The sequence below is a fragment of the Monodon monoceros genome, unplaced genomic scaffold (assembly GCF_005190385.1).
Source record: "Monodon monoceros isolate NGI ecotype Baffin Bay Population unplaced genomic scaffold, NGI_Narwhal_1 Super_Scaffold_18, whole genome shotgun sequence".
Taxonomy (NCBI): domain Eukaryota; kingdom Metazoa; phylum Chordata; class Mammalia; order Artiodactyla; family Monodontidae; genus Monodon; species Monodon monoceros.
The window spans coordinates 73,155,474-73,173,101 of record NW_021703774.1 but is presented as its reverse complement, the minus strand read 5'-3'; the positions used below and the strand labels follow the sequence as shown (position 1 = coordinate 73,173,101).

The window sequence follows — 17,628 nt, the reverse complement described above, 5'->3', positions numbered from 1 at the left end:
CCCCCATCCCATGGTCAGATGTTTCTGATGATTTTACTCAGAATGAGTCAAGATCAGGAGGACAACCAAGGAACGCTGAGTGATCAGAGCCCTATGATTTCTGATTCCTGAAATTATAGACATACTGTGCTTTTATGTTTGTATATTTGAAGCGCAAGTTATGGATTCAACTAGTTGTGGGTGTTTGTTGTTTATGAGCTGGGAAGGAATAATAAAGCCGCAATCAAGATCACACAACACAGGAAAGTTTACAAAAGGAAAAAATATTTTGTTTTAAAATCTTTGCTACATGTCATTATTTTTGCCACTGTAAGGCTCAGCACAGATGCCAGCAGTACAGAAATGGCCAACAAGGAAAAAAAAACAATCAAAAATAAAACCCTGAAGGAAAAGCAGAAACAAAACCCCCAGAGCATCTTCTCCCGCCCCTCCCCTTCCCCAGAAGCCCTATAATAACTGTACAATATTATAGTCCTGATCACATTTAAAAACAGCTGATTATTAAAAAACAAGGATTTCATTGGAAACTCAACTTTTTGGTTTCTTAAACTGTGATATAAATATATATGTATATTGTATGTGTGCACATAGAATAAAAAAATAAACTGTCTCCTTTTCCATTCCACTACCTGGCACCAGATTGGAGACAAAAGGGAGGGAAACCTAATGACATTCTTTCAGCCTCTCCAAGGCCACCTATGTTCCTCAGTCCCCTATGGCTACACTTAGTATGTCTTCTCCTTATTCAATCTTGCACTTAAGATACTGGCCTGAGCCAAACAAATAAACAAAAAAAGGCCGATACACATGGCTGTTACCTGAGGAAGGGAAAGAGTGAGAGTAGTAACCTGTATCCGCGTTTATATGGCTATAGTTAATTGCTGAGTGACCCTGTTGGGATGGGAGTCCAGGTCCCATCTATCACATGGATTTATTACACTTGTACTATAAAGCAAAATCCAATCTCAGGATTGGAAAGGGAGCAAAGAGGAAAGAACTATAGGCCCAGAAGAGACCTAAATCTCCGTTTCTTGCAGACTGGATACTTTGAGAATGGGATGAAAGAGGTTACTTTGCAAGAAGGCTTGGTATTTGGTTTAAACTCCACCAGTGAGGATTTTCACTGGGACTGCTAATCCAAGAAGTTGAGTTTCCATGCATATATAACCTCTACAGAACACACATCATATGTGATTCTGACAGAAAAATGCAGCATTATCATTATGGCCAAGTAGGGGGTTTCTAAAAGTGTTTATCTTGCCAGCCTACTTCTGTAATGTTTACAGATCTTCCATATAAGGTGAGAGCACCAAAAGCAGGAATGACCCATCTTTATCACTATATGTGTTCGATGAGAAACCAACGATTTCAATAGAAGACTTTTTATATATTTGCTTATAGTTGCCTATTGGCTGGGCATAGATATAAGTGCAGCAAAGACATTTATTTAAATACTCTTTGGCTGCAATACTAAGTGGAAAATACCTGGAAGAGTTAACTCCTTAGGACTGTTTAAAAAACACAAAGAAAGACAAAATCTGGGACAAATTTTGCATAACTCCCCAATAGGGAGAAAGAAACACAGAAACAAACGTGCACGTGCTCATGTACACACGTGCACATGCATGCATGCATGCATGCGCACGCACACACACACACACACACACACACACACACTCTTTCTCTCTCTCTCTCTCTCTCACACTTCCTTACTCATGTTTCTTTCCAGAGGAATTGCTCACAGGCAGCAGAAAGAGCCTATGCTCACTTCCTAAAGCCCCATGTATACCTACCATGCTTCATGGTCCTCAAACATGAGGACATTTCTCCCCTCCTCCACCTTATTGAGAATTTCTTTCCAGAAATAAGCCATAGTATCCAAGACAAATAGTGGATGCCAGGTTCTCTAACCTGCCCCTTGACCCAGCACAAATCATCTCTGCACAAAATTTCTGGTCAGGAGACATAAGGAAAGGCATTCTTAACCTTATCCAGTCTCAATTTTTCAAAGGGTCCCCAAAGCCTTGAGGATTCACTCCATTTCTTCTATAAATGTTATCTCAGAGAGAAACAAGGAAGACAAGGGAAAGGTCAGAAGGAAAAGGGGGTATACAGCAGGGGTGAGGGAAGGGAAGGGAGAGGAACTTTTATTCTGTTTATAGTAAGATTTGCTTTTTAAAAACAAATGGTGATCTTTTTTTTCTCCCCCACCCCTTATCCTCACCCCAATAGTTCTATTCTGAAAAGGAGGGAAACATAGTTAGATCAGGAAATTCTTCATTGTTGTAACTGTTGCTCTGGTCTCCCAGCATGGACAGCATCTCCTAATAAGTGAAAAAGAATAAGTTTGGGTCACACACCTTGATCCTTTACATTTATCAAGCTGCCTCCCAACATTCCCCTGAACTGTCATCTCTGGCCCCAGAGAGTTTCTGCTGTGCTGAGTTCTCTTAGCCTTCCTTACTCCCAGCAACACTGACTCCTTTAGATGACAACTTTTTTCCTAGTTCCTTCTCTGTCTTCCTCCTACAGTTCCACATTTTCCCTCTTTTCTAGACCTCAGTATTTTCAAAAGGAGAAAAATCTGCTTGTCACATTTCATAAAACCCCCCTCTGGATACATATGGAATATCTCTTATCCTATTATGTTTTCCACCAAAACCTTGTTTTGCCTTCTTTCGACCTGTGTTTTAAACTAAGCTCCTCCTTTGTCCCACCTGAGATTACTCCACTGACTCTTGCAGTCCCCTCAGGATGTATGTAAATAGACCTTTAGAGCTGTATTCAGTATTTTTATACCTAAAGTACTATCAAGCGGGCACATGGGTCTCCGTGAATGGGCCAAAATTACTTTTTTTGATGTCTTCACATGGTGCTTCACATCACTAACGATGGTCTGGTTAAAGGCTGTGCAGCACACTAAGTTCACAATCTTTTCAATTAATGACATCTATTCCTATATGTCTTGACTCTTTTCTTCTCTTCTTACTAACCTCAATCAAACACCTGAATCCATGCATGCTTTCTTCTCTGTCTCTCATCCCTGACTCTCTCCCAGCTTCTGGTTTTCTGAAGTCTGTTCACCCTCTCACCTGGAAGACCTCTGGCTGGCCAGGTTGCTGTGCTGATGGCTGTTGAACATGTTGCTCATTAGAACTTGAACGATGATGAGGCTGCTGGCCCTGCCACTGTGGCCAGACACCCACACCCTCTGCTGTCCGTGTCTGGAATTGTCCTGCAGTCTGTCCAGTCTCAGGAGCTAAAAATACAGCAAGGAAGAATAAACAACTTCAATCTGCTAACTCCACTAGAGAGGAGAAACTAGCATATTATCACATGCAAATCATTAATTTTACCTAGACACTTTCTGCCCTTCTTTCTGCAAATCAATGCCTCTCCTATTTCAAACCCTGGTCTCAGATTCATTTTTCTTCTCTAGGTACCCTTTCCAGAGAGTCCTTTGCTCATTCACACTATACTTGCATATTATTAAATTTATAATACTTTACATGCTTTTTGTTATATGTGCTAAAGTCTTTTTCATGTGGGTATGTTTTATATTCCAAATGGACTGTCACCTTGCATTTTCCTATAATTAGGTCAGTACAGCCATGACAAAAGCAAGCCATTTTAACTACGAAATTCTTTCTCTCTCTTTTTTTTAAAATAAATTTATTTATTTTATTTATTTATTTTTGGCTGCACTGGGTCTTCATTGCTTCACGCGGGCTTTCTCCAGTTGCGACGAGCGGGGGCTACTCTTCGCTGTGGTGCGCGGGCTTCTCATTGCAGTGGCTTCTCTTTGCTGTGCAGCACGGGCTCTAAGCACGCGGGCTCAATAGTTGTGGCTTGCGGGCTCTAGAGTGCAGGCTCAGTAGTTGTGGTGCACGGGCTTAGCTGCTCCGCGGCACGTGGGATCTTCCCGGACCAGGGCTCGAACCCGTGTCCCCTGCATTGGCAGGGGGACTCTTAACCACTGCGCCACCAGGGAAGCCCAAAATCCTTTCACTTTAGTGGTGTGATTTTTCTCCTTCTAGTCTGAACTCACCAAAGTTGGATCCACGATTGGTGAGACTTGGGTAGGCAGCGGCACCAGGTGATGCAGTGGAAGCTCCAGGGAGGGACATGGGGCTGAAGGAGGATGGAGTCTGAAAGTTGCCTACACCAAATTGGGAAGAACGAGTCTTGGCTGTAGCCTGGGTAGCCACCTGCTAAAAGAAAGAAAGGGGTAGAGAACAAATGGAACATTAATATTATTGCACAGGCCATTCCTGTGAGAGTTAATATTACCTCTGTCAATCACTGGATTCTTCTGAGCCAAGCTCATTACTTATATGCCATTGTATATTTCTTCCAATTAACTCCCAATCTCCCTTGACACTATTTTTAGACACGTGATAAATTGCAAAAAAACAAAGAACTATGGGATTAGTAACAGTACACGTTTAGAGTTGTGAGAATTAAACGAAAATGACTTAACCAAAAGCATTTTATAAACTGTAAAGTTATACAAAAACTAGAGGTATTAATAATAGTATAGCATTATATATAGAGAAAAAACACTTTGTATCATTTTATTTAGTCTGTACCACATTTATTTGTTCCTAATGATGTTTTTTTTTGGGAAACTAAACATTTTTCTCACTACAATAGTAATGCATATGTACTGTGGGATATTTTCAAAAGGAAGGAAAATAAAAAGGAAATAATCATCCATAATTCTACCACCAAAGACCCATGGTTAACATTTTTGGATAACTTCTTCCAGTTTTTATTTTCCTATGCATTTTTTATACAATGAGGTCATACTGCATATAACAATTCTGGAGCTTACTTCTGGTTTTGGTTTTTTTATTTAAGATATTACTTAGCAATATAAGTATATATCAACATATGACAGGACATTAGCTTTAGCCTTAACATATATTTTATATATACACATATAAACTATATGAGGATTTTTCAACACAATATTTTTTTATTTTGGTAAATAGATATCACTGTGTATAAATTAGTGATTAATTTTCTCCTTTGTCCCTGTATTTTGTAGCCCTAACCAAAGTGGAAACTTCTCAGAATTTACTCCAAAACAAATCTGAAACTGAAACCTGTTCAAGATGTTTGTGAGCAATTTTTGATTTAAGGTGAATGTGAAAACCATGGACTCTGAGATGTTTGTATTATCTATGGTTTTTAATTATCTAGCTGCTCCCAATAAAGATAAAAATTGGAAGGAAGGGGATGGAGGGATGGAAAGAAGATGTCTAAGACAGACAGCAATAATTTTACATATGTAGAAAAGCTTAACCAAGCAAACAAAAAATACACAAGGGACAGACAGAAGAGAAGGTTTACCTGGGCAGAGAAGCCTGGGCGGGTGCTAGGGGTCCAAGCTGGGGCTGCTCCCTGGGTAGGATTGGAGTGGCGAGAAATCTGGGCCAACATCTGCCCTGCAGAAGCTGATGGCTGGACAATGGTTACAGGAGGGGCCAGACCACTATTTCTAGGAGTGAACACATAGTGAGGTAAGGATTTAAAAGGTGCATTTTTCACAGAATCTAGGAATCACAGGACAATCTAGTGCTATACCTAGATTCCCTTGACTCCCTGGGGTTAAGGAAAACTTGATAACAGAATTTGGAAAAGACGAGAAAGACTGACAGTCACACACTGATCAGGACACACAGAGATGGAACCTAGAACATGGCAACAGGACAGGTGCAAAGAAAAAGGAGAAGAAAAACAAGCTTGTCTCATCCTAGGCCTACAAGTTCCACTGCTTTGTCTGAAATAACCAGAGAAAGTTAGGGAAGAATAAAACTTGGATTCAGTAACTGAATCCCTCAGTTGCCATGTAAAGTAGCACACACATGTGGGGCTCACCTGAAATTCTCTGCCGGCCGGGAGGTAGGAGGGAATGTGTTGCCCTGGGAGAATAACTGTTGGGTGGCAGGGACAGTGCTGGAGGAGATGCCTTTACTCTGATCTGTGGACCAAAAGGAGTTGGGGGAGGGCCAGTCAAGGGGCTGTAGTATATTAGTTCAGCAAGTTCCTATTTACTCACGAGGTATTAGGATTAAATGGAAATATACTGGGAGACTACTGATTGGGCAATTGTAGGCCCATCAGTAAGTGATGAAAATGAGAATTTAAAATGAGAATAAGGAAGAAACATACCTGTATTGATGTTGGAGTAGATTTCTGAAAATCTTGGATCTCTATCTTGGGCAAATAGACCCTCTGACTTCTCGAGGGGTTTGCTGTGTTCTGGCCCTGTGGTTGTCACAGGCTGAACAGAAACCTGTGGAAATACAATGATAAAAATAACCAAGAAGGTTTAACATGACAACTCAATAACCCTAAAATTCATGTAAAGATACAAATATACTCTAACTGGCTCTCAGGGATACTTCTTAAGGAAATGCTCACCATCCTTCAAAGAAGACACACTAACCTGGGAATGACTGTAGCTGGCTAGTCCATCTCTTCCTGGTACCACATCCAATTCTGTTTGCTGTTGCTGCTGCCTATATGTTAAAGGCAAGTAAAGAGAGAAATGGGAAAAGAGATTTTTAAAAAGAATCTGGGGAAAGGGCTTAAAACAAACATATAAACAAAAAAGTGGGACTGTATACGGCCACCACCCCAGGCTAGTCACTGCTCAATAAATGATTCTTCGACCATTTCTCACCTGGGTGCCAGCTGCCCTGAGCCCATCTCCAGGGATAAATTAGCTGTGGGACCTAGCTGTGGCCTCTGGATTGTGTTGGGCAGTGTAGGCCGTGGTTCCTGGCTAGAGTTCCTAGGAAAATGAAGAGTAGAGAGAACAAAGAAAAAAAAAGTATCTGACTCTGTTTGTACATAAGACATTATAGATTCACCTGTACATGGGGTAATCACTGATCAATTCCCCTTTCAAGTCCAATCCTATGATAACCTGTAACTTCAGATTCAGCAAATAATTCACACTACAGAAAACATGGTACAAATAGAAGCTATGTCCTATGGAACAAGAGTTCATCCTGTTTGGGCTCTAACTCCTTCCAGGTATTCAATACCTAGTCGTTGTGGGTGTGTGTATGTATATGTTGTATATCCATATATTGTGTTTTAAAAAAAGCATAAGTAAAAAACTGAAAGTACACAATGAAACAATAACAAAGACTATTTCTGGATAGTGAGGATTTTTTTCCTTCTCTACTATTTTCAATACTTTCCGAATTTTCTACAAAGAGTATTTATTACAAAATAAAATATTAAGAATCAACTAAAACTTACTGTAGTGGGAAAAACTGTAGTATGCAAAAATGGGGAAAGCCATTATTTCCAGAACCAACTTCTTAAAAAGACTTACACATTTCAAAATTTAAGCAAAACAGAAATACAAAACAGTTGTTGTTCTGTAATATAAAGATACAAAATCAAAACCCCAAAAAACTACAATGACCTGAGTCCTAAGTTAATGAAAATTTCTAACAGAATCCACTCAGTTATACTAAAATTAATTAGCAAAGAACTAAACTTTACAAGCCCTAAAAGTTGAATTGGAGGACAAAGACTCAATGTTGTCACCGATATTATTCACACTTGCTAATTATTCATAATCGGATCTTCACACGTGGGTTTAAGGCCAATTCTACACAGATAGATTAAATGGAAAAGAAGTACCTTGACAACCGACACCCACTAGGATGGGTACAATAAAAAAAGACAGCAAGAATATGGAGAAGCTGGAACCCTCATACATTGCTGATGAGAATGTAAAATGGTACAGCAGCTTTGGAAAACAGTTTGGGAGTTCCTCAAAAGATTAAACATAGAGTCACCATGTGACCCAGCAATTCTACTCCTAGGTATATACCAAAGAGAATAAAAACATATCCACACAAAAACTAGTAAACAAATGTTCATAGCAGCAGTCTTAGTAGCCAGAAAGTGTAAACAACTCAATATCCATCAACTGAATGAGTGGATAACAAAATGTGGTATACCAATACAAAGCAATATTATTTGGCAATAAAAAGAAATGAAGTACAGATACATGCTACAACATGGATGATCCTTAAAATATTATACTAAGTGAAAGAGGCCAGTCACAAAAGAACCATATATTATATGTTTCCATTTATAAGAACAGGCAAATTTATAGAGACACAGAACAGAATAGTTGTTACATACGGCTTGGGGAGGATGACCGTTAATTAGTACAGGATTTCTTTGGAGGTAATAGTTTTTTTGTGTGTGTGGTAATACTTGCACAACCCTGTGACATACTTAAGAAACCGTACACTTTAAATGAGTAAACTGTACGGTATATGAAATCTATTTTAATAAAATTGTTTCTTACAAAGCTGAGAAATTTCAAAGAGAAAAGAATCAAGGAACAGAGAAACAGAAGCTAACAAAAGAGTGAATATAGCTATGCTCTAATGCAAACTATGGTTCGTGGGCCAAATCCAGTCCGTTGCCTGCTTTTCTAAATAAAAGTTTACTGGAACACAGCCATCTTTATCCATTTCATTTGTCTAGAACTGTTTTCGTGCTGTAACAGCAGAATTGAGAAGCTGCAATAGAGACTGTATGCCCCACAATGCTAAAATATTTAGTATCTGGTCTTTTACAGAAAGTTTGCAGATACCTGCTCTAGAAAAAATTCCTGTCAGACTAGAGTAATAAACTGGTGTATAAAAAACAAAATCCTGGGCTTCCCTGGTGGCGCAGTGGTTGAGAGTCCGCCTGCCAATGCAGGGGACGCGGGTTCATGCCCCGGTCCGGGAAGATCCCACATGCCGCGGAGCTGCTGGGCCCGTGAGCCATGGCCGCTGAGCCTGCGCATCCGGAGCCTGTGCGCCACAACGGGAGAGGCCACAACAGTGAGAGGCCCGCATACCGCAAAACAAAACAAAAACAACAACAAAAAATCCTTTCTAAAAAGGGTTGAAACATAAAGTTGAAATACAGTTGACCCGTGAACAACACGGGGGTTAGGGGAACCGACACTCTGAGCAGTCGAAAATCTGAGTATAACTTATAGTCGGCCTTCCATATACGCAGCTCACATAGTACTGTAGCATTTACTACTGAAAAAAATCTGCATATAAGTGGACCCACACAGTTCAAACTCATGTCGTTCAAAGGTCAACTGACCAAACCCTTCACATTTCAGAATCTAGTCTCTAAGCTACTGTTTGTTAAAATTTTACTCTACCTGTATAAGTCAACTATACTCTAGTAAAAAATTAAATTAAAAATATTTTACTCTACCTGGATGAACTACCCCAAATTCTAAGAAGTTGGAAGATGAAGAAATAATGGTGTTTACTACTAGAAAAGTAGAAGAGGAGGTAACCTGATAAGGCTAAGCAGACTTGGCCCGTGAGAAATCCCAACATTGGAAAAGGTCTTTATGGTACATACTTCACATTGGTGTTGGTACAGATGATGTACTCAATTTCATCTGAGTAAGGGTTCTGGAAAGTAAAAGAGCTGGTTCTCATCCAGAGCCATTCTCGGTTCTTAGACCGAAACCGGAACATGACAGATAGCACCTGGCCTTTTAACTTCACCACCTGAAAAAGTTTTCATGCTATCAGTTGAAACCCACAAAAAATTTTCTTTAGACATTTACAACCTTGAGATCCTTGTGTCACTGTCCTTGAAGTAACAGTCTCTTGCAATGTTACTAACAAAACAACATTTTGTTGTTTTGGGGAGTAAAAATAAGTGACTAAACAATAAGGAGGTATATTTATCATGTTTCTTCTCAGAGTCCCAAGCTATCTAACCACTCTTGTCAATATCAAACAGGAGTAACAATTATTCCAGGAGAGAAAAGACTACCTTTCCCCACTTCCTTTAGAAAGTCCCTTAAAGATACACTGATTTAGCAAATTTACTAGGAGTTTATAAGTTTAATGACACTGAACATAGCTTATATGTTGCCCCTCAATCCTAGCTTTTTCTGCCAAGCCTGAGAATTTGTTTTCATAGCACCCATGAAGGTTTCTATAAATAAAACTAAGTTGGCTTTAGTTTTGCTTTGCTTTTATTTTTTAAAAGAAAGCAATTTTAGATCATTTTAGTTTCTAATCTCAAAGAACAGAAAATAATCTTTTGAATCCCCTCCTTAACAGTAAAAAAAATATTAGCAGCTAACATTTATTTGGTACTTACTATATGTCAAGCACTAGACTATGTGTTTTTTTCTTTTTTTAAGAACAACATTTATTTAACATTATAAAAAAGAAATGAGATATGAACATCTACATTTAAACAATAATAAGTAGTCTTTAATACATGTGCTCACTGTATAATATATGCACAATGAACATCATTACATTTGTATACAAACTAAGTACTGGATTTGAAACCTGATTATTACTGTACATATTCATGCCAATGAAGTATAAGACCAGTAATTCAAAATACCTACACTTTAAATTGCTTTTTAAGAAAAAGTTAAGTGATAACATTTGTGTTTAAGTTGACAAGAGTGTGGCAGTAACCGCTGACATTACAATCTGACTGAGAAATAATTATAACAGAAAACGGGACATACTTCACTTAGCAATAATAAAATGGCACATTTAAAATACATAAATAAAACTTTAAAAAATCAAATGTGAAACAAAGCATGACAAGAACCAAAATGGGAAGAAAAAAAAAAAAGAGAAAACCAACCTGCATTAGAAATAGCAACTAAATTTATGTACTGAAAAGCAAAAAGAAATACAAATCCATCTAGACATATGAAACATCAAAATCTAGATATTAGCAACTAGTAAGCAGCAACTAGTCTGCACATTAAAAAGTACCTTTGCTTCTGTACTCTAGTATCATAGCAGCAACTGATGTCAGAATAAAAACCATGAGATTACAGAGTGTATATAGTGCCCATTGCTTTGGAATAAACATTTTTCTAGAAATGATAAAGTGATACTCTGTGGCCCTAAGCGTGAGAATTATGAATTTCATGGATTTAAAATATACTGTACAACATCTCACACTGCCAGAAGTCCACATCCTTAGCTTTGAATGGTTTCAACAGAAGTCAGAATAGCTTTTCTAAGACTACACTACAAAAAAAAAAAAAAAAGACTACCCGTACATGGAATGTGAGTGGATGGAACAGGTGATGCTAAGGAATTAGAGACAGAGAGACTTTTTACTGCCATTGTCTGATTTCCTCCAGAAGTTGGCCTTTGTGCTTTAAATGCTTTATCTTATATACCCATTGTATCAGTAAAAACACTATTGAGGTTTAAAGAGGAAAACTAACCAGTCTAATATAAAGTAAGAGCTACTATCTAAAGCCAAGCCTGTCCTGAAATTAAATTCGCCAGATGTTTTCAGGATCTAGGGCCTGAAATTAAGAGTTTGCTTACAATTAAGAGCCAACTTTCACTTATCTATAAAAGAACCATGAAATGAATTTTTCAACTACTATCCACTGTTCAGTGAAGTGTAGAATATTTTAAATACTTTAAAGACAGCCCCTTGGATATAAGACACTGAGTAGCCAAAGCCAAACAAAAATACCTTGAACATTATCCATAGTTTCAAAGTACTGGTTCTTTTCTGTTTCTTAAAAATACAGGTTAAGTACTAAAGAACATAAAACTGCAGGGCCTGCCACAGTACTCGGTTAATCAGCAGTCAATAAATATTTGTGGAATGAATGTAATAATAGATATTAGATTAAAATACTATTCCAATCCAAACCAGGAAAAAAAGTTACCTGTTGGAAGCTGTCTCTTAGAAGCTGCTGGTCTTCAGGATGACAGAATTCTACAATATTCTTTCCTAAGAGTTCCTAAAAGAGAAAAAGAAGAGTAAAATTGACACTTTTATGATCATCTAACTTTCCTGGGCCATTAGCAGGGGACTTGGATTTCATTTCTCTTGCTTTTATCCTAAGATTATGGATAAGAGTGGAGGGGGGGAAAAAAAGACAAACAAAAAAAGATGGAATCTGCTAAACAACTGACCTCTAGAGCATTCTTCTTTTTCAGGATATTGTACATTTATTTTAACTGAATTTTTTACAGATTTGAGGTATAATTTAGATAAACTCACTCATTCTAAATGAATTTTATAATTCTAATTTGATGACCTATAATAAATTTATACAGTTGTACAACCATTACCACAATTCAGTTTTAGAACACGTCCACTGCACCCAAAAGTGCCCTTCTGCCCGTTTGTAGTCAATCCCTGCTCCTAATCCTTTGGCCAACCACTGATCTGCTTCTGCTTCTTCAGTTTTGCCTTTTCTATACAAATGGAATCATACAATAGGTAGTCTTCTGTGTCTGGCTTCTTTCATTTAACACAATATTTTTGAAGTTCATCTATGTTGTTCCATGTATCAATAGTATATTCCTTCTATTGCTCATAAATATTCTAACATGGATATAACACAGTGTGTATCCATTCACTAGTTAATGGACATTCCACTTTTTGGCTATTATGAATAATACAGATATGAACATCTGTGTATAAATCTGTGTGAACATATGTTTTCATTTCTCTTGGGTAAATACTTAGGAGTGGAATTGCTAATTTGTAGGGTAAGTGTATGTTTAACTTTTAAAGAAACTGCCAAAATGGTTTTCCGAAGTAGTTATACCATTTTACTTATCTACTAACAATGTATGAAGGTTCTGTTTCTCCATGTTCCTGCCAATACTTTTTGATGATAGCCATTCTAATGGGCATATAGTGGTATCTCCTTGTGGCTTTAATCTGTACTTTCCTAATGACAAGCAACTATTTACATGCCATTCATATTGCTTCTCTGGTGAAATGTCTATTCAAATCTTGTGCCCCTTTTTTACTGGCTGGTTGTCTTAATGAGTTCTGAGAGTTCTTTAGTCTGGATACAAATCCTTTTTCAGATATATCATTTGGAAATATTTTCTCCCAATTTGTGGCTGGTCTTTTCACTTTCTTAATGATGCCCTTTTAAGAGGGCAAATTTTAACTTTTATGGAACCCAACTTACCAAATTTTTTGTTTTGTGAATCATGCTTTTAGGGTCATATAGAAAATCTTTGCCTAGGGAATTCCCTGGCAGTCCAGTCATTAGGACTTGGCACTTTCACTGCTGTGGCCTTGGTTCAATTCCTGGTGGGGGAATTAAGATCCTGCAAGCTGCACAACGTGGCCAAAAAAAAAATCTTTGCCTAACTCAAGATCACAAAGATTTTATCCTATTTTCTTCTAGACGTTTTATAACTTTGGCACTTACACCTTTATATCTTCGAGTTGATTTCTGTGTACGGTGTGAGGTAAGAGTCTAAGTTCTTTCTGTTTTGTTTTGCCTATGAGTATACAACTGTTCCGTCACCATCTATTGGAAAAGCTTCTTTTCCCCTTGAATTGTCTTGGCATCTTTGTTGAAAATCAGTTGACCATAAATATGAGAACAGACTCGATTCTCATCTACTGATCTATGTAACTATTCCTACACCAACACCACGCTGTGTTGGTAACAACAGCTTTACAACAGGTGTTGCATCAGGTAGTGTAAATGCTCTCTGACTTTGTTCTCCTTTTTCAAGATCTCTTTTGCACCAACCTCTTTACAGAAGTCCCTCCTGGCAGCTATAATTTTGAAAGTTTATGTAATGACTTGTTTCTCAATTCAGACATAGTTACCTGGTCTGCTGAATGAGATATCTAAATAAATCATAATAACTGGTGCTAAATTTGCATACTTTATGGGTTACTATGCAACTAGATGATTATATGAATTATCTAAAGGTGGCCAAATCATTATAACTAGTTTTTGCATCATCATCTGTATTAATATCACTAACAAAAAAGAAATACATTACCTGTACCTGCTGCTCCAGCCTGGTTTCAAAAGCCAAATTTTTCTAGATCAGATGATAACCTTGGTAGGAAGCTGAAATTATATTTAGCTATCAACAGACTAGGATCATCTCTTTTTCTGAGTTGGGGCTGACATGTTTTGGTTATCTCTGGAATTATACGGTTGAATAATCTCAGCATAGCAAAGGGAAAACAGAAGCCTAAATATCAGTGGTGTAATAGCTCCAGCTCCTCACCTGTGGTTGGTAGCCAACGGTAGCCACACAGCGATGATCCACAAAAGTGAAGATTCCCTCAATATTGTGTCGAGAGATGAACTCCGTTGGCTGACAAACATTACTCATGTCTGTACAGTTGGGAGAACTAGTTACCTGAAAGAAAAGAGATAAAAATGAGATAAAAAGACACCATTCTTTACAGATGTATTTCCCATCAGGTTTCCAATTTTAGGAATTTCTAAACTTTCACAACCCATCCAAAAAGGAAAAAGTGATCATCACAGATAGGGCATGAGGCCTAGCTCCACTCCTACACATGTACTCTTCACGAACTTTGTAAAGAAAGGTAATAATTCATTCAACCTAAAACCCACTTACTTTCATTTAGCTAGGTGGTATTCACTATTCAGATTGGAAAATTATACTCCCAAGTAACCAAGAAACATCTGTTTTTATAAGGAGAATCAAAATAATTCCAATTCTCTACTGTTAGTCATGTAATGAAAAATGAAAAGATCTCTCTTCTACTGTATAGGAGCAAAAGAAATTAGTTGGAAATAGAAAATTCAGCATTGCAAAGCTAAAAGTATGAAAGAGGAAAAGATCTCTCTCTCTCACTCTCTTCAGCTTCTGCTAAATCCAAGAGAAGCAATGTTAACTATGAATACCATATTCCTCAAAATATTCGGAGTTTTTCAGAATTCTTCATTTGTATTCAGAGAGTAAAAGAAAAAATAACATGAACACATCCTGAAGGAGATTTTCTCCCACTGACAATGGGTGATATAGATGTGAAAAATTCATACTTGCCTGTAGTCTGCCAATAGCCACTAGGCAAAACTTGCTCCCCTGGCCAGCCTCTGGGTCATCATCTGGGAGGGAGACACCTTCAGGAAGGTGAAGTTAAAAGGTTTAATAGGTATCTCAAACTCAATTGCCTTCAAAAGTCAGATATGTAAAGATTTAAAACACATGTAGGTATGAAGAGACTAGGTATTAAACAATACAGACTGCTGAAAGATAAGAAATAAAGGTAAACAACCCAAAGAACTTACCATATATATCAGGTACTATTTTAAGTACTTTTATATATATTAATTCATATATTATACTCACATTAATTATAATAAACTGCAGAGTACAGGTCCCACTCAAAGTATTCTAAAAGACTATGCTGGCCAAACCAAATACATATGAAGACAGCCATTTACTCTGTGAACATATCACAGGCAGAGAACGGATGTCTTGCCTAACCTGTGACTTTCAAAGTAAGCAAACAACCAAAAATGAGATTAAACCAAACACCAATAGTTATTTATGTACTTTGGAAAAGAGACAAGCTAGTGTTTCAATGTTTATGTGGAAAGGGAAGAAGGATGCACTTTCCCCCTACTCTTTGCATATTTTTCTTCTTTTTACCAAGAAAAATAGTATTTCTTTGAGAGCTACACAGAAGTATAAAAGATCATGTGTATCTCAAACGCATAGTTTATACAGTATATAAACTAAAAAGTTCAAACTTCATTATGACTTAAAATTAATTTTTCTTAATTACATTTAACTACCATTTATTGGGTGCCTACCATATGCCAGGCACTAGGCTGGGTGCTTTCCTTACATTAAATCTAATCCTCACAATAACTCTATATGGGTTATATTATCTCTAAATTATAGATGAGAAAATTGAGGGTTTTTTTTTCCCATACAAGTCAAGCAACTTACCCTAAGTTATACCACTAATAAATAACAATGCCAGAATCAAACCCAGGTTTTTCCAAATCCAAAGTTTAACCTTTACCAAAATACACCACCTTGCCTCTCTTAGTTTCTATCTCCCTACAACCCCCACTTCCCAGGCACACCTAGCCAGCAGGGAGGTAATAAAATTGCTACGATTTGGAAATTCTGACAAGCCAGGTTAAAAGGCTGATCCTTGTACCCCAACCACTTTTCTCACATTCCCTTTTTGACTTCAAGTTCTAGTAAAATTAATCCGCTCACATCCTGATTTAAAGTCTTTGCAGAGAATATCCCCTTTACAAGTTACTACAATCAAGCCATTTACCCGCTTCTCCATCCAAGTCTTGCTCCTTCTTTAGAAAACTTTCCCAAATCAACTGCATTCAACATCAACTGCTTCTTTGCACACAAATACTTAGATACAGGTATTCAGTATACATTACTATTTGGACATTTAAAAACTACATTCTGTGACACAGCCATCACCAAGTCATTTTCAAGTCTGAGTAATCCATCTCCCTAACTGGAATATAAGATCCATAAAGGAAGGGAAGGAGTCCACTTTTTCTTTCCTATTACAGTTTATACCAAAGTACATTTCATATACTACAGGTACATGATAAATATTAGCTAACTTTCTTGGACTCTGTGAGGAACTTGCTGCACCCAGGAAGAAGTCACTATTCAACTTTCCTACCTGCTGGGGGCCAGGCCTTGATATAGCCTGTGCAGTGGACCACCACGAAATGAGGTTCCCCATCCTTCACAGAGCCAAGTCCATTCCTAGAAAAATTACAGGTGTGAGGAGAAAACCCTACCCAGTAACATTTAAAAGGCAATGCTGGCTTAGTACCTTTAACTTTAGGCTCTTGGGTGTTTATAAAACAGGACGAGTGTACTTGGACCTTTCCCACCCAAAAGTGACCAGCATATTTTTTACCTTTGCCAAAGTAAAGCAACTGAAAGGTACTGCAGCAGGAAGAAAGTATCAATAGGTAAAGTGGTAGCGTAACTTCCTTAAACAGGATGAGCAAAAGCTTTAGAAGTTCAGGAAAATATTGCCAGAAAAAAAGTAACTGGGAAGTGAGGGTGAGGGCCACTGAAGGAAGTACAATAGTAAAATAGTTGAAAATGTGACGAGCTCTAAAGGTACTTGGCCATCCCTTTGGGTTTTTTTTTACAGCTTAGGATCTCACCTGCATCTGTTTCTTACAAAGCTCAGTCTATTCATGGAGACTGGGTCCACAGAGCTACTGCCACACCTGTTTCAATGAACAGAGAGATTAAAAGCAATTAAGTTGCACTATCATTCATACAACTCAACAAAAAAACAAACAACCCAATGGAAAAATGGGCAGAAGACTTAAAGAGACATTTCTCCAAAGAAGAAATACAGATGGCCAATAGGCACATGAAAAGATGCTCAACATCGCTAATTATTAGAGAAATGCAAATCAAAACTACAATGAGGTACCACTTCATGCCAGTCAGAATGGCCATCATTAAAATGTCTACAAATAACAAATGCTGGAGAGGGTATGGAGAAAAGGGAACCCTCCGACACTGTTGGTGGGAATGTAAGTTGGTGCAGCCACTGTGGAAAACAGTATGGAGGTTCCTCAGAAAACTAAAAATAGAATTACCATATGATCTAGCAATCCCACTCCTGGGAATATACCCAGACAAAACTATAATTCAAAAAGGTATTATAGGGCTTCCCTGGTGGCGCAGTGGTTGAGAGTCCACCTGCCGATGCAGGGGACACGGGTTCGTGCCCCGGTCCGGGAGGATCCCACATGCCGCGGAGCAGCTGGGCCCGTGAGCCATGGCCGCT

At 38.0% G+C, this 17,628-nt stretch overlaps 1 protein-coding gene across 6 annotated transcripts in view; it reads right to left on the bottom strand.

The window, feature by feature from the left end:
- Positions 1–26: 26 nt before the first annotated feature.
- The window catches only part of ARNT (aryl hydrocarbon receptor nuclear translocator), a 64,362-nt gene continuing 46,760 nt past the window's right edge, over positions 27–17,628 (bottom strand). For 4 of the 6 annotated variants that reach the window (XM_029228854.1, XM_029228856.1, XM_029228857.1 and 1 more), the window contains 14 exons: positions 16,991–17,056; positions 16,492–16,577; positions 14,865–14,941; positions 14,073–14,207; positions 11,738–11,812; positions 9,418–9,569; positions 6,692–6,802; positions 6,455–6,527; positions 6,178–6,301; positions 5,884–5,986; positions 5,356–5,503; positions 4,049–4,211; positions 3,093–3,259; positions 27–2,324 (listed from right to left, as the gene is read on the bottom strand). In XM_029228854.1, the coding sequence (XP_029084687.1) occupies positions 2,235–2,324; positions 3,093–3,259; positions 4,049–4,211; positions 5,356–5,503; positions 5,884–5,986; positions 6,178–6,301; positions 6,455–6,527; positions 6,692–6,802; positions 9,418–9,569; positions 11,738–11,812; positions 14,073–14,207; positions 14,865–14,941; positions 16,492–16,577; positions 16,991–17,056 (1,570 nt within the window). In that variant the 3' untranslated portion in view covers positions 27–2,234. The remainder of the gene's footprint in view (positions 2,325–3,092; positions 3,260–4,048; positions 4,212–5,355; positions 5,504–5,883; positions 5,987–6,177; positions 6,302–6,454; positions 6,528–6,691; positions 6,803–9,417; positions 9,570–11,737; positions 11,813–14,072; positions 14,208–14,864; positions 14,942–16,491; positions 16,578–16,990; positions 17,057–17,628) is intronic. The other 2 variants (XM_029228855.1, XM_029228858.1) reach the window with 1 other exon arrangement.